This window comes from Nannospalax galili, unplaced genomic scaffold (genome assembly GCF_000622305.1).
Source record: "Nannospalax galili isolate Female #2095 unplaced genomic scaffold, S.galili_v1.0 scaffold1907, whole genome shotgun sequence".
NCBI classification, from domain to species: Eukaryota; Metazoa; Chordata; class Mammalia; order Rodentia; family Spalacidae; genus Nannospalax; species Nannospalax galili.
Window position 1 is genome coordinate 189,831 of NW_008357032.1, and position 26,550 is coordinate 216,380.

Genomic DNA, 26,550 nt, shown 5'->3' on the forward strand with positions numbered 1-26,550 from the left:
CTCCCAGGGACTTGCTTCCTCCAACAAGGCCACACCTCCTAAAGGTTCCATGATCCTCCCCAAACAGTGCCATCAACTGACTTTGGGGGGACACCTCCCATCCAAACCATCACAGTGGCTGAGCTATTGGGAACCATAACGGTGCCAGCCAAGCTCACTAAGAACTGGAAAAGGCTCTGTAGATCTCAGAAACACCAGGATAGCCCCATGATCATTAACTGTCACAGGAAATAGTACAGTGTGCTAATGAATTTTCTGTTTTCTGTATTTTTACAAAGCAAATAGTACAGGTTTCATGAATAAAACCTGATGAGAAAACTAGTTATTATCCTTTGTTTTTATGATGACATCTGCCCTCAAATGAGAGTGTATAGTATTCTCAACATGTGAAAATGGGCTGAATGAAACGCTTTGGAACTTAACTCATGCTTAAAATAGTGAAGAAGGTCCCAGGCAAAAGCACCCGAGAGAGCAGAGGATGTATGTGAAGCTCTACATCTTCACAGATGAAAAAATTCCTCCATTGCCATGTCTATGACCACTGTGCATGCATGCGTACACATGCATATGCACACACACACGCATGCACACACACACGACTTGCATTCTAATCATATCACTGTAAACTATACCAACTTCTAGTTGGGTATATAAAAAAGAATTTGTCCTTAACTCCAGTTCCAGTCGAATCAGAAGCCCTCTTCTGACCTCCGCGGCATTGCATGACACAGGTGCACTCATACACATGCAGGCAATACACTCATATACATAAAATAAAAATAATAAATAAAATATTTTATGTAAAAATAAAAAAAAATTTTTTTCTCAACACCCAACTCCCAAAAAAAACAGACCCCCTTTTCTCCCCCCCGCGGCATTGCAAGACACAGGTGCACTCATACACATGCAGGCAATACACTCATATACATAAAATAAAAATAATAAATAAAATATTTTAAAATACTTAAATTCAAACGATCATTATTCTAACTGCTTGTAAAGTTTATGATAATAAATTCTTACTTCATTATCTTTTATCATTAACTTTGTGGAAGTCATGTGAGTGAAATGCACTTGCTCACTTAAAAATACTGTTAATTACATAAAATACAGATATCATTAAGAGTAGATGACCAGGAGGAGACTTACAGGCACCAGCGAGTAGTGAGGGGATAGGAAACAGGCATGAAGGGTCACACTAACCGATGTAAGTTCTGAAGAGTTTCACGGAACAGAAAAAAATTCAAAGTAAATAACGGTTTCACTTGATTAGGACAGTTTCATGAACAGTGTGACTTTTAATGGCCTTTGAAACACAGGGAGCTGTTAAAGAGAGAACACAGTCTGGCAGTGCCAGGGGGTGGGGGGTGGGTTATGTGCTATGAGTGAAACAGCAGATATGCTGGATCTCAAGTGCCTTTAATAGGCTGTTAGGACAGAACAAAACACTTTAATTCTACCACTGAGAATAAAATCAAAAAAATAATGCAAAAGATGAAAAAGATTTTGAAATCACTTGGTCAGTCACTTGTTCTGGATAGAGCAGTGAATGGTAAGGAAGGTAATAAGCTCATAGTCACGACAAGAGCATCAAATTAGGATGAGAAAACTGCTGAGCCACCTCAGTCTTACAAGCAAAAAACCTAGACCTCCCCATCACACACATTTAGAGTGCACCCCCCATAGAGATGAGCCCCATGTATTTCATTCCCACGGTGATGAACACACGCCCTGCAAAGAAGTAGAAAATAAAACTTCTTGGTCCTTCTAGACAATCTGACTTTGGTAAGACACAAGTCAGTGGAGCCAACACAGGTCTTATTTTGTACATTTTAAATAGTATGTCAAACTTAAATTGCCCATAACTTGTTTCTCTTTCCTGGAAAACTTTCTACTTGTACCCTGCAAATAAATAATTTTCTAAATGGATAAGTAAAATTGGTTATTGATTGTTGTTGGTTCAGAAAAAAGAATCAGAAAGCCAACAAGATAGTGAGGAAAGGTGTATGCTGCCAAGCCTGACGAGCCAATTCCTGGGACCCACAGAGTAGGATAGAGCTGACTCCACAAAATTGTCCTTTGACCTTATGGCCTCTCACATACATACAGAAAACAAAAAATAAAAAGATAAAAATTAGAAAGCCTTTTTGCTTTAATAAGTTTTTGTACGTACATTCTTTAAGACACATGTGTACATAGAAAAAAAGCAGATGGAGCTGGTTGAGAGCAAGAGGTTGCTAATTCACAGTCTCACATGGTATGATAGTGATGGATGACATGGCACATCTTTGTCTACAGCATTGGAAGCCATCGTCATACACTGAATGAAATCTCGTACAACTCAAAGAAAAGACGCACGTAGGGCAGTGTGCCCATCTGGCAGCTCCCTCAGAGGTTGCCAACTCTCACCTTGGTACTGCTGTTTGGAGCTTGTCATTGGTACCACACAGGACACCAAGGAGGGGAGGGAAGTCTCCTTAAAAAACCCTGCTCCTGTCCTTTAGGATCTGGGCTCAGGGCTCCTCTGTGGGTTCAGCAGTTCTCCAAATGAAAGAGACATGAGAGTCATCCATTGGTCTGTGTGTGGTAAGAATCCACTTGACTTCCTGGTAATTTACGAACCATCGATTGTGGTATTAGAACTGCAACCCAGTTTTCATCTTTCCTTCATACTATTAACCTAAGTAAGCAAGCATCTGCTTTGTTCTGTTACATTTCAAGGGAAACCCAAGGTCGGAATCACAGAGAAACAAGGTACACAGTGATTTCTAGGTACTTATTTTGTCAGCAGGTTTGAAGCACTGAATAATTGTCTTTGCCTATTTTATAATCTTCTCAAAGCTCTTTAGTTAGTTTAATTAGACTCTCTTGTCTAGAGGGGGAAGACAGTGCTAAAAAGTGCTAAATGATTTACTGCAATACTTCATTAGCTTAAGAATTTGTCTGCTCTGTATAATCTATGCCTTGATTTCCCTTTGAAGCACAGTAAAATATACTTTAACATTATGAAAATATTTGCTTTAAAAGAAACTGTGTTTGGGTGTATACACACATGTGTACATAGACACACAGAGCCAGAGAGACAGGACACCCCCCTCCCATTTGGTGCTGGTGCTTCTGTTTGGGCATGCACAGTGGACACTTCCCCCACTTTGAGCTGTCCTCTTAGTTTAAGCCTAGTGTTCTCCAAATGTTTTCAGATTTTTCCCCCCACAATTTGACCTCCAAACAACCTAGAGAACAGAGCTTCAGTTCCCTACTGGGAGAGCTGTCTACATGGGCTCTGCAGCCGAACTACCCTAGCTGTTCACTGCTCTTTCCTTTCCCCCTTGAGATCTCTAGGCACTCAAAAACCCCTTTGAATTGTTTAGTTGCCTTCATGAACACTAGATACATATTTTTTCTCCTTGAATTCTTGCTACAGCTTCCCTGAGAACCATGATAAACGACGACATTTGGTTTATAATGACTCCAGAAATAAGCTGTCAAGGTGAGCCTAACTTACATGTAAATTACAGAGTGCAGTCTGCAGAATACTGGCCTGTGCATTCGCAGCTCACATGAATATCCAAGGTGTGCCCACATGATTTTAACTGCTAAACTGTTTGTTCTCTGTCTTCTTTGCTGTCATTCTGCCTGATTTGGGGGAAAATTCATCTTGCCATGGGAGTTCGAGATGCTATTTTACCACATCCACAACTTTTAAAAGAGACATGTCAATGACCAGTGACTAATTCATCCTAAGTACATAAGGGACCAAGTTAGAGAATATGAGCTTGGACAATTCATTTAGCATCTTGTGCCTCCATTTTCTCACCTATAAAGTGAGGATGATGATATTTAATCCATATTGCAGCCTCACTAAGCTTGATGCTATGTGATTAAGGATGAGTATAGAGAAAGGACAGGCTGGGATGCAGGAAAAAGCTGTTCAAATTATAAAGTGTCATTATTTGGGTTCAGAAGAAAATCATACCCAGTGTGCTGCTTCTACTGTAAAAGTTTATTCACAATACTCCTTGACGTTTTCTCTACAATTTATTTAATCACTAAAGTTATTGCTTTCTTGTCTCGATATATTAATGTGATGGCTGAGTGCACAGGGCCCACATCTGAATCAGTGCAAAAATGAAACCTGGAGGAGGGAAAATAGAAAGGGACTCTTGAGCTTCTGCTGGAGTCTACTCATCAGTCAACCTGCCCACGTAAGTACTGGGAAATCAGTGCATTTAAACAAGTGGGGAGGCGAGCCTGACTTATGATAGTCTGTGAGCACAGGTCAATGAAGAACTGGCCCCCACACAAACTCCCATCTGTCATATTCTCCACAAATGCCTGCTAATTGTTTTCATATTTAAATGCCCAGAATCAACCATAACAAATGTATGTTGTCAGACTGTTGGGAGTTTTCTAAAAATGAAACAGGATGACCGTGACATATAAATTGTTCTTGGTTCTTTGTGTTCTCAGCAGAATCACAAAAGGGCAAGGTCTTAAAGAAGAAAAATCATTCATGTCTGGTTCAAAACCTAAAGCACAGAAAACAGAACTGGAACTGAGTAAATGCGTGTGAGTGCTCACATATATGTACATGTACATGTATGTGTGCATGCACATATGTATATATGTACACTTAGGCCTAGTTTATACCATGTTGCATGCCCTTAGTGTTACATGCCTGACAAGGAAATTTTTCTTACAAACAGAATATTTGAAAACGTTTCAGAATGACAGTTTAAATAACAGCAGTGCTTTTGGGCGCTCTGCGGATAACCTTTTTTCAGTGCTAGTCCTCAGAACCTGTACAACCTGGAGGTTTTCTGGTCTACAGCCCCTGGCTGACCAAACCTGTGTATAGAACAAGAAGATCCAGATGTGTAATCTGTCACAGTGCAGATACCCACATGTGGGATAGGAAGGAGCAAAGCGATTGTGGCATAAACCGCACACCAGTAGCCTCATTGGGTGCATGGGTTTGGCAAAGCAGTTACTAGGTGCTAGACTGACCTTTAAGGACCTCGTGTCTCCTGAGAGTCTATGAATATACCTCTCAGTGTGACAAGGGAAAGCCAAACTTCCTACCTCCTGTTTTTTTCCACACATCAGATTGCTGCCTATCATGAATAGAAATATCAGTCTCTCTTATAAAAACAGCCTCAAAGACTAATGAAGAGAGAAATTTGAACAAAGATTATGAAAAAGAAATACTAGTCATAGAACAGTTAGGCCCCCAAGTGAGCGAAGCTGTAGCTCTGGCTTAGGCAAAGCGAATTCCTTATGATTTCCAAGCACTAGATCATACATTTGGCTAAACTTCAATATGAACTTGGAATCACAGAAATCAGACTGAATGGAAGCTGTGACTCTCACTCTTTATGTGGACACCAAATGAAATGTCCACAAAAGTAGTTTTTCTTTTGTCTTTAGTCTTTACTGCTAGTGCCCCAAAGTCAAGATAAATGGAACACTGAAGGTGAGTTCAAGAGTACAAATAACCTTCATGATTCATTGTCAGAGTGACTGTGAAGACTCAGTGACATACACTTGCATTAAAAACCATTATTTTACAATACTATTAAATCCATTGTTTATAGACACGCTATGGTGGCAGGCTGAATTGATGGACACACAGAATGTTCACATTATGACCCCTGGAATCTGTCTCTACATTACTTATATGCCAATAGAGTTACTGCAGATGGGAGTAAGTTAAAACCCTTAGTCATACCCTCCAAGTTGGTTACCTAGGTCATTCTTGGGAGACTGGAGTCAGCATCAGAAAAAAAGATGTGACAAAGGAAGTAGAGGTCAGGGAAAGAGGAGAGATGATGATTCTGCCAGTCTTGAGGATGGAGGAAAGCATCAGGATCCAGGAGTACACATTTACATCTATCATCAAATAGCAACACTTTTCAGTTACAGCTGGAATCCCTCTAGACTGCCTTCCCAAATCTTCCTCTTGCCTGTTAGCATCCCTTTACTCGTATTCTGTGCTTGCTGCCAAGGCCAAATCTCTAGACCATCACTGTTCCAATGCCTGTACTTGGAGATGTCAACATTACTAGACAAAGACAAAAAGAAAACTACAGGACAATATCTCTTAAGAATTTATTAATGCAAACATCTTCAACAAAATACTAGGAGACCAAATCCAACAACATGTAAAAAAATGAGATAGCACCACCAAGTTAGACTTATCATAGGGATACAAGTTTATTTACCATTCCATAAGAAATTCAATGACTGTATCTTATCAACAGAAATTTTAAAGCATGATTGTCTCAATAGATGCAGAAAACACTTAGGATGAGACCTGGCAACCTTTCACTACAAGAGCATCCAACACATTAGGAGTAAAAGCAAGCTTTCTTAATCTTAGAAAAAAGCACAAGTGAACAGCCACAGCTGTTCTTACTGCCTGTGAACTGAAATTCCCTCCTGATGGGAGGAGGGCCTCATGAGACCGTGGAAGCTCACTACATTTACAGGGCACAGGAAGCTAACAAAGCTTACAAGACTCACAGGCGATTAATCAGTAAGTAACTGCTGGGAGAGGCGACTCTCGGAGGGGAGCTTCTTACAAGTTGGAGGTAACTCCAGTGATTCGGCTTTCATGAGTCATCATTGTTGGGGTGAGCTCTTGGGCGATGGAGCTGCATTTAAGTCAGCCATGCTCAGGTAAGTAACCTGTTACCCATGTTCCTCCTATAAGTAACCTCCACCCACATTCTCTTGTAATTAACTCCAATAAATGCACTGATGGTTGAGGCTAGACCCAAATGGTATCATTTCTCTGGTCAGCTCTCAGTAGCCCATCTGCAGTGAATAGATGTTTATTTACATATTTCCACAAAAGATCTGCAACCCTCCCTGCTGTCATGACAATGTCATGTCCTCTGCTATGTGTGGTAAGACTTGAAACTGAGGATGAGCCAGCTGACAGTGCAGTGTTCTTAGCGGTGGGAGAGTCCCAGGGTATTCATCTTCTATGTGGTAGTAGTGTCATGCCTCTTTAATGAGTAAGGTCTACCATGTGAGTATGAAGAAGTACCCAAGGGCTGAGCACTGCAGAATGTAGCCCAACCCCAGAAAGTAGCACCAAAGGATCGGGTCGTAAGCAGGCTGTGGAAGCAGTTGCACAGCCTTTGTTGTAGGTGGTGAGACATGGAGATAAGGCTCAGCGTCTGCCCACAAAGACTTGCCCATATAAGAGAAAAATATAATGAAAAGGACAGGAGGATGCCATCCTCTACATTAGCTCATGATTTGGTAACAGAAATAGAGAAAAGGATGAGATGGAGATGTTGGTTTGTTGTTTCTTGCAGGTGGTTGGGCACAAGGCGAAGAAAGTATATGTTAGATTTCCTTTGAAGAGCCCTTGCTGGGACCTAACAACTTAAAACTCACGGGACAGTGAGGTGTGAGAGAGAGAGAGAGAAGGATATCCATCAGGTCTAAACTGTAGTACAGAGGGACACGGTGGTTGGGCACAAGGCGAAGAAAGTATATGTTAGATTTCCTTTGACGAGCCCTTGCTGGGACCTAACAACTTGAAACTCACGGGACAGTGAGGTATAAGAGAGAGAGAGAAGGATATCCATCAGGTCTAAACTGTAGTACAGAGGGACAGAAATGACTAAGCATTCAGACAGAGTTTATGATAGTCAGGGAATACCTTCCCTCTGAGCTGCTTAAACTGGGGAAGAGTTTTAAACAAAAATGAAAGAGTTGCTCATAGCCTTGCTCATGAGGCTCTGGGATGCTGCGGTGGATAGGCTAAGGCTGGGTGCTTTGGAATGGGTAAAACTGAGTCCCCCTTCAAGGCAAAGGCTGACCATTATGAGGCATCATGAGGGAAACCAGTTCCTGATGGAGTGGCTCACAAGAGCCCTGAGAGAGGGCTATCACTGGCTGAGATCTCATCAACAGGAGGGACTAGAAGACAGGAGAGGAGGGACAGCCACTGACAACAAACTGGACATGGAGCAACAGTGTTTGTCGTCCAGTTAACCAGGTCAAATGGGACGTTATTTAAGGCAGAGTTAAGAGGGAAGTTAATTCAGCAAGGACCTCAGGCATTAGAGGCTTTAGAGGCTTTGCTTAGCTCCATGGTGGAATATGACCTTTACGAGGGAGGAGAGGCTCTGACAGATCTGTACTGATGTAGATTGGCATGTAAATTTGGTATGCAAGGTACTGAGCCCTTCAGGAGGGGATTGCCCCGCTGTCAGCACTGGTACTGGAGATGAGTACCAGTGGGAAGCGGTTGCTCAGCGCTTCATAGTCATTGAACTGCTCTGAAGTGGCTGCCACTGTGGCCTGTTAGTCCAATGCTCAGCCATAAATGCTGGAAGGTAATGGGACTTCTGTACCACCTGCTCTGAGGGTCAGGGTCTCGTGGAGGACAAGGCAGAATGATCCTTAAGAACTGCAGGAAGAGGTGGACTGTTGTGCAGTTATTTCTTCTAAATTGAAACATTCTCTCTTGAAGTGGGGAGGAAAGTACCTAAGACTCAAAAAAGCTCAAACTTAGGGAGCACAGGAAGTTCACAAAACTTAAGATTCATGTGATCTTTCTCCAATGTGTGTTGAGAATGAATGTTCCCAGTACATTACTGTGCAATAAAACATAGTATCTGGAATGCTTCCCCTCTGGGAGAGGGAACATAGACATCTTTCATACTTTTTTAAATATTAAAATGTGATGTATGATATTGCAAATTGGTAAGAGATAGATGAGACTACTATCCAAATGTCTGGCACCAGATCTTAGGTGAGTTAGATGAGGAAAGGTCAAGTCATGAAAGCAGCGGACCTCCAGAGGTGCCCACAAGAACCTGCTCACACTTGCTGATCGAGAAGCATGCAGCTGGGTTAAGGCCCTGCAGGCCTTTCCTCCTCCTTAGAGTCTGAGACCACCTGGTAGCTGTGAAAGAACAACACTGACCTTCACCAGACAGGGTCACTGGGCCAAGTGGGGTCATTGGCACATACATCTGTACTTATCTTTATTACTTTTTAATACTACTCTTAAGATAGAAGATCCCCCCCGCAATAAGCATTTTCTTGAAAGAGAATTTCAATTCTATTCCAATGCTATCTCTTTGCATAAGCCATGTCATTGGTAGGAACTGACTGAATTTCAAACCAGTCTAGCTCTGGCTTATCTGGTATTAGTTATATAGCCCACGCTGGCATCAAACTTGTGGCACTCCTGCTTCAGTCTCCCGAGTGCTTGATTACAGGTGTGCCCCATCAGTTCTAGCACCTTTTCATTTATTATCATAATGATGTAGAGAAAAAAAATAATTTCAAAAGTCAAAGTAATCTGTAACTATACAGCTGAACAATGGCCTGTTGCATTTATTCAAGATCAAAATATTATCCTAGGTAGGAACAAGAGCCAAAGGCCCCCTTTCCAGAGAGCTCTAGCCTTCAGAGTCAGGATGTGCATAGTGCTGTGGAAACGAGAAAATGAAGGATATTCTAAAGAGCACTGAGAACTCTGCCTGGTCTTATGATATGATTCCCATTAGCATTAAGACAAGGACACTGGCCTATCGTCCCTCTAGCAAGGCCTGCTCTTTGCTTAGTGCCTTATCCTTCCTGGCACCAGCCTTGAAAATGTGGTCAGCATTAGATCCAGGAGCGAGTTTACTACTGTCTACTGTGGGTCCTTGTAAGTAATGGGAAATGAAGAAAGTAAAATGTTGTTTTAGGCTGAAATGTTTTCAAAATACTTCTAATGGGAACTCATGTCTGCTTCCGACAAATGGCTTCAAAGCCCATCACACACTGGGTGCACTGCAGGAGACCTGCTCTCTCCTTTCAAACTGATGAGTCTCTAGAGGAGAGATTCAAAGGAGCTCCGGTTCTAATTGTTTCAGTACTGCCTCGCAGAAAGGACTTAAAAAACAATCTTTTCATCCGCAAACTATGTTCAGTTGAACATGTCAGAAAAGAATGACATGGTTATACATATTTCTTGTACAGCCTTATTTAGGTTCTGGTTAATCAGGGGATGGTCCCTTTGACATTCAATCACAACTCTTTGATAAGTTACTGTTATTTTTAGAGAGACTAGAGTTGACTCATTTCAAGCCTGGAATTTTTTCTTTTCATTTTTGAGCGTTCATCAATATTTAGTTCATAAACTGATACCTCTCATTCTTTTTCCAAATCAGAGTTTTTATATAATTAAAACTTAAAACAGTTCATAATTTGTAGAAAACATTTTAATACTTAATAAAAGGATCTAATCTGTGATTCCTAGGAGGTTTGACTGTGAAAACCACTTGGAACTGTAGAATTTTATCTACTTCTAAAAATACTTCATGTGCATAAAATCAAGAAAGTATTCTGAGAATACATCAAGAAACATAAAGATAGAAAAATCAGAATTAATTTTGTTAATTAAGCTTCTGGGAATGAAAATATGAGCAACAAAGTCTAAGACATCTGCAAATCACGTATCTGATGAGACTAGTATCTAGAACACAGGAAGGACTCCGATACCTTAGACAAAAAGAGAACAACAAATTAAGAGATGAGCCAAAGACTCTGATATGGATATATCTAAGAAGATACGCAAGTGTCCCAAGTAAGTTAAAAAAAGATGCTAGGCCATTGTACATCATCAAAAATCAAAATTACAATGAAATTTCAACCTTCTACCTTAATGAAGATTCTAAACCACAAAACAAAACAGAGCAGAAAATAAGTACTGGTGAGGGCATAGGAAGCTGGAAACTCATTTGTTGCTGTCGGGAATGTAAAACGGTGTAGCAGTACAGAGGGTGTACCAAAGAGACATTAAGAATGAAAGTAAGATACCGCAGAGCGCTTGTTCCTGTATCACACTCTGCCACCCAAGGCCCAGGGTCCACTGTTGTGGGGGGGGATCGTAAGACGCAGAGATGGGGGATGACCACAAGGAAACAGTAGTCCAGACAGCTGGGAAGTTACTCATATGAACTTGAAGCAATAGTAACAGCATACACAAGACCCAGGCCAGCTCAACAGACAGAACCCCAGCATAGAAGTGGAGAAGTGGGGAAGACGACCAACCTAAGCTGAGGAACTATTGGCAACTGGTAACTGCTGGGAGGGGGAGAGTCCATTTTCTTTAGGGTGTGATACTCGGTAGGTTAACCAGGCTCCAGTAGATGAACACCAAAAGACATCAGTGGATACAAATTTGACTTGATATGGCTTACCATATATGACACAATATGTGACATCTGGTGGGAGGTGCTATAAGAGGGGTGCATTTATGATCAAAATATATTGTATAAAATTTGCAAAAATTCAATCAAAAAACCATGAATCTTCATTTCCAAGAAATACAATTACAGACTTAAAAATTGAAAATTCCTAGACATGGTGGACATGCCTATAAACAGAGCCCACAGAAAACTGGCCCAAAGGATGATGATTTCAAGGCCACTTCTGCTAAAAAAATGAAAACCAAAACAAAACAACTCCCCCAAACGGAAAAAGTGAAACCTTTACTCTGTGGAAGGTTTTACTCACTGAGGTTCCATTTCAGGCCAGTTGTGGTCACCCGGCTGCAAGGCTGTCCAACGGGAATAAGGCCGCACCAGCTGCCTTCCAACCCTGTGTCTACGTGCAGGCGGTGCTTTCCCTGAAAGAGAAGAGTGAGCATGAAGTGGGGGAGAAGCAGACAAGCTATGGCACACTCAATCTTGACAACAAACTGACATAGTACATGCTTTTACATGACTCAATCTCAAGAACTTTTCTAAAATAAGCTTACTATTAATCATCAGTCTTACATTTGATAAAATAGAATATGTTCAAGACCACACAGACAGAGACTATTCCTCTATACACCGGCCAGTTCAAAACATGCCATGTTATGCTTAAGATGCACGTAGCACTCCATGGTACAGAATTCTAGGTTCTAAAACATAACACTATTCCTCAAGTAAAAGCTCTGCTTATCATAGAGCTGGGTTTCTAACATTCAGAGTTCAGCATCAGCACTAGCAGTGGTTAGCCTGCCTCCCATAGCCTTTCCCCCCATACTGCTCCTCCACAGGCAAGATCCATTTTGATAATGAAAACATGCAATTTGTCATGCTTTTATTTTTTGTTTTATAGGAATATTAAAATTTACTGTGCTAATCAAGTTAACATTTCCTTTTAAATAGCATAGTTCTCTGTAAGCAGATTATCCTTCCTCTTCAAAGTAAGCATCATCTATTTCCATTCCAGTCACTATTCTTGAGTAGATATTTTTTATATATAGATGTCTCAGGTCTCCTGGGAAAATGACAATGCATGCATATACCCAATTTCAGAATACAGAAGGCATTTTTCATAATTCATAGAACTCTGAAGAAATGAAGTCTTAAGTACATTTAATACATTATATAAACCAGAACACACCATCTAGTTCACTTATTTTGCTGTTTTTACTTTTGCATTCTATGCATACGTTTGATAAAACCTTATTCTGCTCTAAGGCCTCAAGCTAAGAGTAGAGTAGCCAGGTCCTTTCTCAAAGGACTGTTTTTATTAGGAAAAGAATTCTCTGAATTATATATTAGTCCTAAATTTAACATAAGCTTATTGATTCCCCATGACATATACAATTCACACTCATATACAGGGTGTTTAAATATTTAAACAGAAAGAGTATAAATGTAATCATGCAATTTATTTATTTATGTATTTATTTATTTACTTTGTGTGTATGAGTACTGTGCCTGCATGTATGTAAGTGCACCCATACATGCAATGCCCATGGAGGCCAGATGTGAGCATTGGATCCCCTGGAACTGGAATTAATATATAGTTGGGCACCATGTGGTTGCTGGGAACTGAACCTGGGTCCTGTGTAAGAACAGCTAGTGCTGTTAACTGCTGCACCATCTCTCCAGCCTCCAAACCAATGATTTTTAAAAGCAACACAAAACACATTTTGAACTTGGTGCTCACTGTGGAGAGGGAAGACAGGCAACAAGTGCAGCTGTACCTAGCAGGAGGTGAGGCGGACACCCAGAGATGCATGGGTGGGCTGTAGCCCAGATAATATGCCTAAGCCACAGAGATGGCTTTGCAGAATGAGACAGAATGAGCCTTTTGATCAAGCTATAGTTTGCTCGTTGCACCAAGTGTGGGAGCCATAACTATGCACAAACACTTCAGTTCAGAGTAATGAGTCAACATTAGCCCTTTTCTTGTTACAAATGAACTATACAAATGAACTAAGCAGGTGTCTAACCTGCTTAATTTCCCACAAATGCAAAAAGTAAAGATCTGTATGTTTTAAAAATATCTCACAGCAACCTTTGGGCTTTTCCTCCCTCCATCAGCACCAAGGGCAGTGGGATGGGGGTTTAAATCCTACACTAGATTAGCAGTGTCCCCATTCCACAAAGGAAACAGGAGTCACTTCTCAATAGCTATTACAACTGACTCTGGCTTCTCCTCTAAAAATAAAGTACTTCTTTCTGTAAGGCATGATGTATCTTTATTGTTTTGTACAGTTTTCCCTTAAATTGATTTAGATTGACTAGTTTATCCCTGAAACTTGTTTTTTTTCCTCTCTCTCTATCATTCTCCAAAGCAAGATAATGCTCTATGAGGACAGAAATTCTGAAAAAAATACAAATGAACATCACTAATGCCATACTTTGTGCATTTTAACAAATTCTGAAAGCAGTGAAAAAGCTTCCTTTGTACTAACAGAGGATGCAGGTAGGGAGCTTGGAGACATACTCATTTCTTTATAAATATTTTGGCTTCGGCAGGGAGGACTAGGCACCTGTGAAGGCATTTGAGGAAGGAGAGCCTGGGCCAGCTTGGGGCGCAATGGAAAGTCAAAGCATCAGGTAGGTGACAGATGAGCTGCTGCCTCCGGGCTCACCTGGGCTGGAAGAGTGAGGACTGGGGTCAATATGGGGCCCGATTTCTGCCTGTCCGTCCCTTGACAGTGAGGGTGACTTCTTGTTGTTTATCAAACAGGGGTTCCACACTATTGGCTTATTTTATTTCTTTAAAAAAAAATATTTTTATTGTTTTTATTTTATGTGTACGAGTGAATTGCCTGCATGTGTGTAAGTGCTCGAGTCTTGTGTGATGCCCACGGAGGCCAGAAGAGAGTGTCAGATCCCCTGGAATAGGAGTTATAGATGATTGTTAGCCACCATGTGGGTGCTGGGAATTGAACCCAGGTCCTCTGGAAGAGCAGCCAGTGCTGCTTAACCACTGAGCCATCTCTCCAGCCCCCAGCCTGTCTTATTTTCAGTGTGTTACCATTCACTCCTACTTTTAATGATGACTTCCCCCCTGCTTTTCACCTGCTTTGTGGTTTGATGGCAGCTAGCTAAGTGCATTGGTATGTCCGGCATTCCAGAGAACTTGAGTGACAAATGAGGAAGGGAGAAGGAATTATTTTTCAGCTGGTGGATATTAACCCACATAGAAGATTCTCCACCCTGAAGCATATGATGCGAAGGAGATATCACGTATCCAGGCTGATTACCCCGAGGAGAGAAGCATCTCTGTAAAATCACCGACTTAAGCAGTGCAGTGTAAACTTTCCATCTACCCTTGCTATGTGTTCATCACCCTCACTGTTATTTTAAGAACAACACACTTAGCATTTTCAACCTGGGAATAAACTAGCTTGTAGACCTGAGAAAGCAAAGATAGGCCTCAGCCTACAATCAGTTCTTTTTTTTCCTCTTGCTCTGAAAAGGTGTTTTGCCATATATGAACGGTTTTGCTGTTTATAAATATGCAGATTTAACTTTTATGGCTGGAAGACAGCAGCATTATGCTTTCCTCCTCCATCTTCAAGTCAACCTGACAGCTTTAAAAAAGGAATGACTGTGTAAAGGGATTTCTGTCCATTCCCTAGATTTTTCAGTTCATAATATATGCTAGTCTATATGTGACTTGACATAGGCAGGCATCCAACCTGACATTAAAGAACTTCCCAGAATTTATAGCATTCTTGAAGACCAGAGGCACATGAACTAATCATTTACTTCCATCTACTCTCATGAATCACTGCACACATTTCTGCTCCTATTCTGTTCTCAGCTAAGATAGTTCTTTGAAGTCAAAAACAGTTTTCTACAGCAAAGAGAGAACAGAAATCAATCACAGTTTGCCTCTTCAGTTGTGGTTTTGAACACACCTATCAGCCTTAATACAGTATAAAGTTTTAACTCATTAAAAGGCAACAAATGTGTTGTATGACACTTGTACGGGAAATCATGCTGAAGATCACACTGAGGACAGACAGTATCATAGGATCAGATTCCCTAGACTGCAATTCCAAGCTAGGGCAAAGCATATACAAACAGATACCTACAAAAAGGTAAGAGATCACCGTCACCTGTATATACTCCTTCACGGCAAAGGAGTCAGAATGACTGAAAGGAAGTATTAAAGCTCATTCTAGATTTTGCCTTTGAAAAACATCAAACAAAGACATCTCAGTTCTATTTACATTTCTGAGTCCTTAAATTCAGTAGCTATGCCAACTTACACAAAGATATCTTAGTATATCTTAGTGCGAGTTTCACAAAATACATAGCAAATTAAGATAATATATCACTGATCACAAGTAGACTGAATACCGAAGAATGTAATGACTTGTCTCTTTAGAATAAAGGATTCCAGGAGCAGATGCCACTGGTAGTTTACAAAGCAGACAGTATTCATTAATTTGCTACTAATGCTCAACATGCACCGTGTCCACCTGCAGTAAAAACTGCAGGCACACAAGTAACAAGTGTCACTGGAAGAGTGCAGCAGACCGAGGATGGAAAGGCAAACCTCTAATAGCTCAGCACTTTCTAGTCTTTCCACAGGCTAAAAAATTTATCAATAAATACTTCAAGAAATCAACTCGTCTGCAGGAAGAAAAGGTTAAAGAAAGTAGATGAAAGGATCTACGTTTGTGTACCAGGAGATGCTACTTCCTGCAAACACAGCCTTGGGTTGGTCTATTTTCAGGCTGAGAATGATCACAGAGGCAAAGTAGCCACACTACAAATGGTCTCCCTGCAGAACTCCCATCTGTCCAAGACTTCACAGCTGGAAGACTTGTCCTTTTCTTTGATTTTGCCCTATAACTATAGAAGGATATTGGGTTTGAGTGAAATGGCTGTATTGAATCAGTTACCAATATGCATCTCTCTCTCTCTCTCTCTCTCTCTCTCTCTCTCTCACACACACACACACACACACACACACACACACACACACTACTTCTTCCAAGGTCAAATGAGACCGGGAAAAATTGCTTTGCAGACTATCCTTTTAGAAGTCACAATGTCTGTCAACATACTCCATGTTCTGTAGTATTACAGCAGAAAAGAAACAAAGTTTTCCTGAATGAGTGCTTCAAAAATTCTTATGAATGACCACTGAATCTCCCTTCATGCCTCAACTGACACTTTATTTCCTACAGAAGCTTCATTTCATGGAATCCATGATAATGAGAGCTTGGAATTGCTTCTTCATATATACTGTCTATAACTTTAATATTCTGATTTAATATTTCCACAGCTAGATCATTTCACAGCTATGTTTCAAAACTAATAACATATTTGATTTTTGTTTTGGAAATTATTCAATAACCTCAGGCTTAAATCATAGATCCTCTGACATTAAATAATGTCTTACTCCTCAGTTAAACAGTTAATACTAAATGATTACACAAAAGAGAACTTTCTAAATGCTAATTAAGCTAGTTTATTCATAAATAAGGAATATTTCTGAAATATTTGCTGTTGGAGAGAGTAAAATCTACAGGGACAAACCAATTTCCTTATTAGCCTCCTAAATATGGACTATCAAAAAATAAAACAGGTGAAATCGCTATCTTTGGCTTTCCATTATGTCTGTACTCCTGCTATTTACGTGTCCTTCCCCGCCCTTATGCTTACCTTTCATTGGAATCAGAAAATATCTGCTAAATGCTGTCACACTGAATTGCCAAAAGCTTATTCTTGGCCTTTCCAAAGAAAACTTCATTTGAAGCGATACTTCTAAAAATATTTATTTCAGAAGTAGCATTTCGAAGAGTGGAAAAAGGACCAGCTACTCTGATGATACAACTTGAGCCAGAGTGACATCCGAGTTTTCACATTATTCGAACAAACGCTCTTCCCTTAATGCAGAGCAGGAGCAGGATGTCCATGTTCTTGGTCCCTTCATTATTTCTCCAGTCTTAGTGTAAAGAAGGCGCAGAGGAAAGCCCTATTCTTCATGGTGTATTTATGTACCCCACTCAGCACAGACGATTCCCTTTCAACTGCTACAAACTTTTGTGTGCCAGGAATTACAGTATTCTGCAGCTATATTACCTCTGGCAAAGAGGTTCATGTTGCGTCTCTTTGAACAACTTATTTGAAAGCATTGAGCCTGTTTTTGGGGGAGAGGGCTGGTTAAATTAATAACACAGTGGGAGAAACACTTTGTGTTTAATAATGGTAAATTGCTTAGAGTAATAGGAGTCTTGACCCAAAGCAATCAAAAACATTGGGAAAAAGTTCTTTCTTTTAAAAAAAATTTATTAAAAATTTTTACTATATATTTTTATTGAATTTTTGTGCATTTCATACATTCAATCATATTTAGACCCCTTATCCAATCTGCACCCTCAGTCAGATTTCATGAATTCTGTCATATATGTTAAGGCCTAGAGAGTCAAGTTTGTGTCCCCAAATGTCTGTCGGTGTGAGTTCATAATATTTGAATAGAATGGATAAGGGAAAATTAATTAGATGAAGGAAGATCCTGATGAAGAGAAAGGACCCAGGAGACACTCAACATAATTTAGACAATAATCAACTAATTGAGTGCTGGAATAAAACTGCACCCATCAACACAATACTCAAACTACCCTTGAATACACAGTATGCAGACATCTTGTTTTTATGTAAAAAGTATATTCAAGGCCACCTCATTAAATACTTTCCAAGACTTTGGATGTCTAACAGCCATACTTTGAGGCCTATATTAATTTTGTCAGAGGGACATAAAGGACAGTTTTTGCTCCTTGCCCTTCTGGGTTAACTAAGTTCACGGGGACTATGAGCATCTCTCAAAATGTAACTGTGGTGCATCACCTGGCCTCTTGATCAAAGAGGCCATGGAGACCCCACCAAATGGACTTGAACCAGTGTCTAGTCTACAAAAAGGAGCGTAAACACAGAGGAAACATTTCCTCTATGCTTCCAAGGGAGGTCAGACATGGTCGAGTATGACCTTTGACTTATCTTCACATAGATGGAACTGGTAAAATAAAGGAGCCAGCGGCTCCTGCCAAGCCCATGTGACCCCTGAGGAACAGATCCTCAAACAACCTTAAGAGTAAAAGTAAATTGGTTTATCTGGGCCAAGTGTATGTTCTTAAACACCCACAAGGAAGTATAACCAAAGATTAAATGGATCAATATAATTCTTTAAGAGTCCATGTATATAGCTAAAGGCTACATAACAAGAAACAATGCCAAACAGGAAATATCTTCCTTTGAGTTGTTGGCCAGGGTAGCCCAAGAGATTCCCAGACATTAGCCCAGCATAGAACTGGGAAAATGAACAGCAGACCCCAATCTTATCTAAAGGAATATTGGCAACTGATTGCTGCTAGATGAGGAAGAGCTGATCTTCCTAAAACAAGGAACTCTAGATAGGCTGAATAGTTTCAGAGGATGGGCAAGCACTGGGGAACAGCTGGGGGGCACCGACAACACAGTGGACAGTAACAGGGATGACAGAGTATACAGGCTCCAGTGAGGGGTGGGAGGACATGGGAGGGTGCCATTTGGGATGTAGATATATAGATGAATAAGATTATTTGGGGTATTCTGTATTAAGTACACACAGAAAATCAACAAATAAAAAATGAGTTATATTTGAGGAAGAAGCATAAAAATTTGCTTCATGTTAATTAATAGAGGTGAAACACATTACCATTGAAATCTACCCAATGATTTTATATCCATGCTCACGTGCCAAGGATCTCAGAAAGCAACGGACTGTGACTAGCAATAATCAGATACATAGAGATTAGAGATGCATGTGCAAACATCTAAGTGTTAGCTACATTAAAAATGAGTTTTTCTGTGTGAAACAGTATATTTTAATAATAAAATGGAGATTTTTTTAAAGGTTAAAACCTCATTCAATTTTATGTTTTATATGGTTTATACTGAGTACAATATTGTATAACTGTATTAATTCAATTGTGAACCTAAAAATTTACATCCAATTTTGAAAGAGATGCATCTTTGCTCTGGAAATTATTAAATATGTTAATGATGTAATGAAATTCTTCTTCTAATCATGTGGTTATTAAATAAATAATTTTTTAAAATTCCAAGACTTGATTATGGTATACTAAGTGTTACAGATATAGGGATTTAGACATTTATACTATCAATACTGGCTTATTTATGATTTCCCTATGAGGTTGAATTCAAACATGGGTTTACTTGTCACAATATTTTTTATTATTTATTTTATTTTATGTGTATGAGTATATTGCCTGTATGTGTGTAAATGCACCCGTGTCATGCAGTGACCACAGAGGTCAGGAGAGGGTGTCGGATCCCCTGTAACTGGAGTTAGAGACAGTTGTCAGCTGCCATGTGGGTGCTGGGAATTGAACCTGGGTCCTCTGCAAGAGCAGCCAATGCTCTTAACCACTGAGCCATCTCTCCAGCCCCCTTCACAGTATGTTTTTTTTTTTTAAAGTAAGTGATTGCTCCTCCTGAGACTAATGAAAAATATTAGCAGGAGGAAAAATATTTAAATATCTATGCAATACTACTTCCATTATGGATTAAGTTACCTTGAGAAAATTTCTCCACTATAAAGAATCTCTAGATTGAAAAATTAAAAAAAAAACATTTTAAACTGAATTTTTGTGTATTTCATAAAAAACACCTTAGTCCTCTTTATACCTCCTTCCCCACGGGAACCCTCCCAAGCCCCCGCTCCATTGGAATTCACACATTCTGTCATTTATGTTAAGGCCTACCCTGACATCCCTCAGTGCAAGTTCATCCACTGAGGGCTATTCAAACTATGTAGAATCACTCCCTTAAAGAAGATCAGCTCTCCCTCACTCAGCAGTAATCAGCTACCCAACAGTTCTTCAGCTAAGATTGGGGCCTGCTGCCCATTTCTACAGTTCCATGCTAGGTTTCTGTCTGCTTGAGTTTGCATGGGTCCCTAAGTGACACATCTACAATGGAACCGCTACACTATACCTAAGAAGCAAGGAACATAGTGGAACAAGGGGTAGACAGAATACTAATGCATTTCTGAACTCTCATCAACGAAGCTCCCTCATGCAACAGAGGTCAATGAACTCAGGGCTCAGGAACCACTGAGGAAGGGTGGGGGTGGAAGGATTGTAAGAGCAAGGGGAGGAGGTGCATGACCATATGAAAATAGTCTCACATGCTTCTGGGACCTTGCTCATATGAACTTACAGCAATGCCGACAGCATGCACAAGAATCTCCAGACTGTAAATAAATTTTCTTTAAGAGTATATTTTCTACCTCGTTTCTGAAAATGTTCCAAGAATTTCTGACATCTCTAAATGGTACCGTGTCCCCAGTGTAAAGCTAATTTTCTGGAATCTCAAGACGGACTGAGGGCCATACTACAGTAATACATGATCTTTTTTATGGTAGCAATAATTCAATAATTTATTTTGAATTCTTAAATTCATTGAACTTGTTTCCCAACTTTTCTCATAATTTGTAAGGGGATGATGAGAATATCTGTACTGAACTGTGTATTTCAATTTCCCTCTTTGTATTCACTACTCACCCCTTTCTCATTATACAGGTGCACAAGGTCGCCTACAGCTGATAACCTGCTTCCTATAACTACTCTACAAACAAGCTTTCTCTCCTTATGACCTTTCCTTTTGTCAGATTAGACAGTCTCCAATCTGCCATGCACTGTTTCTTTTTGTTATCCAGAAGCTGGAAGTCCTTAGGACTAGAAGGACATGGAGAGTAACAGGGAGATCATTTGACAGCAAGAACTGGAATGCTCTCTTCTACTTTCCCATCTAAAAATCTCCACATGGTCTAGATGAGGATGAAGTATGCTGACTTTCAGCATATCTCATTCAAGTTGGGCTTCTAAGATTTTCCTTCCTTTTACGTTAGTATTACCATGGTTATTGGTAGTGCCGCTGAAGGAGGTTAAAAGGAAAACTGTGTATATATTTACTTAGAAAACCAGCATGGCTGACAAAGTTTATTACCTAGAAAACATAAGGAAAATATTCTAATTAAAATAAAAGAAGTGAGTGCCTTAGTTTCTATAGTAAAGTTGTATAAACTCATGGTTTGCAAATAAGAAGTTTGTTCTCACATTTTTGGAGACTGGGAATTCCAAGATCAAAGTGCTGGCAGACTCAGAGTCTGGCAGGGCCTCACTGTCTAGTTCACACTGGCAGCCACCCAATGCCCTCGGTGTTTGAAGGAGCAAGGGTCTGTCTTGGGACTCTTTCTAAAGACCGCTAATCCTACTCATGAGGGTTCCATACTGATGAACTAATCACTTCTGCATCGGTTACTTTTCTGTTGTTTTATTAAAATGCCCTGAAAAAAAATCAAGTTATGGAAGAAAAGGTTCATTTTGTCTTAGAGTTTCGGAGGGGATACGGTCCACCATGGCAGGTGGTAAGGAGTGAGGTGGTCTGGCAGTCAGGAAGTTGACTGAGCATTTTCTCCACACACAGGAAGCAGAGACATTCTACCCCCAGCAAGGCTCCACCTCCTAAAAGTTCCATCACCTTGCCAAATAGCACTAGCAGTTGGGGGCCAACGGTTCAAATGCATGAGCCCATGACAGACACTGCATATTGAACCCACAATGATATCCTAAAAATGATCACTTTGGGATTAGGATTTCCACAGATGACTTTGTTGGAGGGGCACAGATTTTCAGAACATATCAGCAAGGACACAGTTTTGAGTTCCTCTCATATATTTGGCTGTTCTTTGTTAATGGCTGAATTTAGAAAGGTACAGATATGACCTTGAGTGGCATTCATTCTTGTTATAAATACACATTTGTTTTTGGTTTTTCAGAAGTTAAAAAAAAATACTAAAAATCAATAACAATGCTATGATCCAGAAAACAAAGATACAAAAAGCATTAAAAAAATTTGCCTGGTTGCCTGGACATCTTATCTGAAATGTGCTGCAAAGTCCACTGCTTTAAGTTTAAGTCCCTTACTCAGGGTAGGACTCCTATCTTATTAATTTTTACAGCCATATGTGGTGCCAGTCAAACAACAGGAATACAATAAATATTGATCAAAGGTCGTCATTAAAATTAGCAGTCTCCATGGAAACTACTCATGGCTGCTGCCACTTGTTCTTTTTAAAGTGAAATGACTGTCTTCCACTCTCTTGCCTCTCTTAGATTCTTCCCAGTTAAGCCCCCCTCTCCCCTTTGAAACTGGATTTCATCAAGATAACCAATGACCTCCAAATTGCTAAATCTGATGGCGAATTATTCGTTCTCACCCGACTTCTGGTGGGATTTGCAATGGGTTCTCAATCTCCCCTTCAAGGATAACTTACTTTGTCTTCCACAACACAGGTTCCCTGGGGTTTCCTCTTAACTCACATCTCCTCAGAAAACCCCTCCTCTTCTCTCCTAAATCCTTGCTATGTGGGGCCTCAGGACCTAGCTTTTCAGTCTTAACTAGATCTCCTCTGGAGTCCACCAAGTTTCATGCCTCCTGGGATCTTGGTCATCTTGATGATATCAAGTGCCAGATTAGTGTACTTGTCCATTCTTTCCCCCAAACTCTCATCTTCAACGTTCAGCAGCCTTTTCCCAACATTTTGGTATTTTCCCTCAGCCTATGCTATTCATCAGCTTCTGTTCTTGGTGGATGGTTGTCTATCCTTCCAAGTGTTGGCCAGGTGCTATCCTTTTCATACACACACTCTGACAAACAAGGAAGTCCTATCAACTATACTCTAAACAGAGTCAGAGGCCTGTACTTTCCTACCCTGTGTCATGACCTCCTCCATCACTCCCCGCCCATCCACCAATATGATCTCCTGAACCACCAGTCTGTTCTTGAACAGACAGTTGCTGTGGTCCTTATAAGGGGTCAGATCTATCTGCCCCACAGTGGTGCCCCCATCAAGAGAAAGACAGTTAGGTTTCTAAATGTGTCTGTTACCCTTTCTAGACCCCTGGCATGAGGAACATAAACCATTGTTAATGACTCCTTGTTTTTTGCTAGCTGGGGTTGATGCCTGCCCAGTAGTCAACTCCACAGGTGATAGAAATGCCAGAAACTTCTTGGCTCTAAATCATTTTCCAACAAGTGTAGGGTTTTTTTTTTCTAATCTATAAAACCAGAATAAAATGGTCGCTGTGGAGTTTAAATGAATTTCTATGTAAGGCATCAACAAAGGTGCCTGGCTCAGAACAAACCTGAGAGAAGCACACTTCGATGACTGTCATCATGCAAAACAAAAGATAGGCCGTGCTAGATGATTACTTCTAATTTTAGAAATTCAATTTATCTACCCCTCATTTTTATTAAGAATGTTAGAATATTATCTTTGGAAAGCAATTTGAGAAGCAGAACCTAATAGCACTGTCCTGTTAGTTTTAACTGTCATCTGAGAGGAGAGTCCCAATTGAGGAATCCCCTAGATCAGCTTGTCCTGTGGGCATGTCTTTGGGGGCTTGTCTTGATTGTTAATTGATGTAGGACAGCATCATTGCCTGGCAGGGGTGGTCTTGAACTCTATAAGAAAGCTATCTAAGCTCCAGTAGCTTTGGATAGTACTACACAAGCTGATAAGGGAGGACATTAATCAATGGTCCAACTGCAGCTTCAAGGCTAATAACCACATCAGTTACTGGTGCAGCAAATGACATGGGTGCAGTAGCAGCACTTATATCTTGGGGGTAATCAACAGCTACCTAATTGGACTTAAAGCCCACTCAATGGGAGGAAACTCACGTGTGGTACTGTAAACCTAGCCAAATACATGTGGCTGGAGAGGTCATAGATTTAGCAAAACCCCCAAGGCTGTCATATCCTCAGACAAATGTAATTTCTTACTACGGCAAATGTGGATCCTTAAATTTATACACAAGTATCCTGGTCACCACCCATCAAAGAAATTTCTTTTTCAACAGAGATTATTACAGAGTTCCAGGACTGGTCATACAGAGATTGTCTGTGAATTGCCCAAGTATAAGTGGCACATCTAGGATGCAACCTCTACACCTAAGACTCACAGAAGAACAAGAGATGACGAGAACACTAATGCATCTTTCAGTTCTCATCAATGAAGCTCCCTCATGCAACAGAGGGCCAGGAACACAAGAGGTCACAAATGGCCAAAGTGTAGAGAGAATAAGAGTTTACAGAGTGTGGGTCCTTGGACAGGACCCCTATATTAAAATCGACCCACCCAGTGCACAGGAACCATTGCAGAAGAGTGGGAAGAAAGATTGTAAGAGCCAGGGAGGAGGTGCATGACCATATGCAAATAGAGTCCTACACGCTCCTGGGACCCTTCGCATATGAACTTACAGCAACAGTGTCAGCATGCACAAGACCCATGCAAACTCAAGCAGACAAAAACCCAGCACAGAACTGTGTAGATGGACAGTAGGTCCTAATCTTAGTCAAAGAACTATTGGCAGCTGATTACGGCTGGGTGAGGAAGAGCTGATCTTCTTAAAGAGAGAGGCTCCACATGCCACCAGTGGACTGAAGCCAGGACACATGAGCCTCCTGAGGCCCTATGCTCTTAGTGCCAGCCAATGCCCAAATCCTGACCATAGAAAAACATTTCGAGATAAGGAAACTAATAAGGCACCATGGGGATGCTTCATGGGAGGAGAGACAGAATGCAGTGATATAAATGGGAAGAGAAATGAGGGACAGGAGTTGTTTAATGAGGTGGGAAATAGAAGGTTAGGGCAGAAGAGGGAGTAGAGGAGGGACAATTAATACTAAAAGTCTTCTCAGAGTCATAGGGAAATGTACTCTGGAAGCTTCTTTCAATATACAATATAAAAAGAGTTTAAATGTAGTTACCCTACAACAGGGATGAAATGGCTCTAACAGGCACCACAGGTTGGCAAATGCAAAGTCTAATGCCAGGAATGGACTCCTTTTAGAGTTGTTGATCAGAAATATCCCAGAGATCCTCAAACAATACTGGATTGCCACTGTACTTGGTTTCCCACCAGAACTTGACACTAAGACCCTATTGCTGAGATAGTACATACCTAAGTCATAGAACAACCAAGGAGAAATCAAGCTCATACTGACCTTGAATCTACATCTCTGCTGGCTAGCTTTCATAGCACTAGAAGGTGCTATGCATGTTACCAACAAAGAGAGGTAACCACCATACTTACCTGGCTGTGAACTTTGTGAGTCACAACAGCAACTGGATTGGCAAAATGTGCCCAATGGTGCAGTTATAGGTGATGTTATAGGAAAAATCAACTACCTTCTAACTGAACTTAAGGCTCTCTTCACAACAGGAGTCCATACCTGACACTTTTGTCAGGTTAAGAACCGTGCCTAGACATAGCACAGATGATAGGCAAGGTCCTACGACTGTTATCCTGCTAAATGGCCACAGTATTTAATAAACTCCTAATAAACTTACTGTTATAGATTAGTACATCTCCCAACACTCACCAGGAAAGGTTCATCTTGCAGCAGACGGTGATTAACATAAATATCCACAAATGGTCAACACACAGAGAATAAGAGACTGCAAAATGCTCAGTCCTAAATGGGACATTTACATTGCACCATACCCTCTCCTTCCAAGGCTCAGGAACCACTGCAGAAGAGTGGGTAGAAAGATTGTTAAGAGCCAGAGGTGATAGATGAATACAAGGAAACTGTGTTGTCTGGATACCACAGGGTAGTGGCCCATATGAAACCACAGTGCTTATGATAGCATGCAAAAGACCTATGCAAACCCAAGCTGGGTGGTCCAGCATGGATAGGGAGGTGGGCAGAAAACCCCAGGCACAGCTGAGGATCTTTTGATAACTGATGTATTCTGGGAGAGGGTGAGTCAGTTTTCCTTATTGGAGTGATGCCTTGTAGCAGACTCCAGGGCACAAACCCACAACCAGGAGCATGTGGGAGGTGTGAAATGGAACTGATAGGTCTTAAATACCAATAAATAAACTTAAAAACAAGGAGATAATAATTGAGGACATGAAGGGGGGAAGGGGAGGTGTGAAGATGGGGAAGGAGTCTGAATATGATCAAAATGCATTGTATGAAACCTGCTCACGGTTGTTTGAAGCTGCACATTCCCAGGCACTGTGTTACACCTGGCAGTGGCTGAGCACGCTCCATTTCTGGCCCTTCCCAGGTGCCTCAGCTGCACCGTTTAATCTATGTTCCCCCTGCCACCATTGCTCCCTGCCTCTGTGCCCTTTCTGCTTTAAGTGGCCACGAGACAGAAAAGTATTTTTTAAAAACTTTTTTTCAAGAGTGTATGGATCCT

At 40.7% G+C, this 26,550-nt stretch overlaps 1 protein-coding gene across 8 annotated transcripts in view; it reads right to left on the reverse strand.

Annotated features, from left to right (window-relative positions):
- Tpk1 (thiamin pyrophosphokinase 1) overlaps positions 1 to 26,550 on the reverse strand; it is a 372,724-nt gene that overhangs the window by 64,403 nt on the left and 281,771 nt on the right. For all 8 annotated transcript variants that reach the window (XM_017794791.2, XM_008854799.3, XM_029557020.1 and 5 more), the window contains one exon: positions 11,533 to 11,644. In XM_017794791.2, coding sequence (XP_017650280.1) covers positions 11,533 to 11,644 — 112 coding nt within the window. The remainder of the gene's footprint in view (positions 1 to 11,532; positions 11,645 to 26,550) is intronic.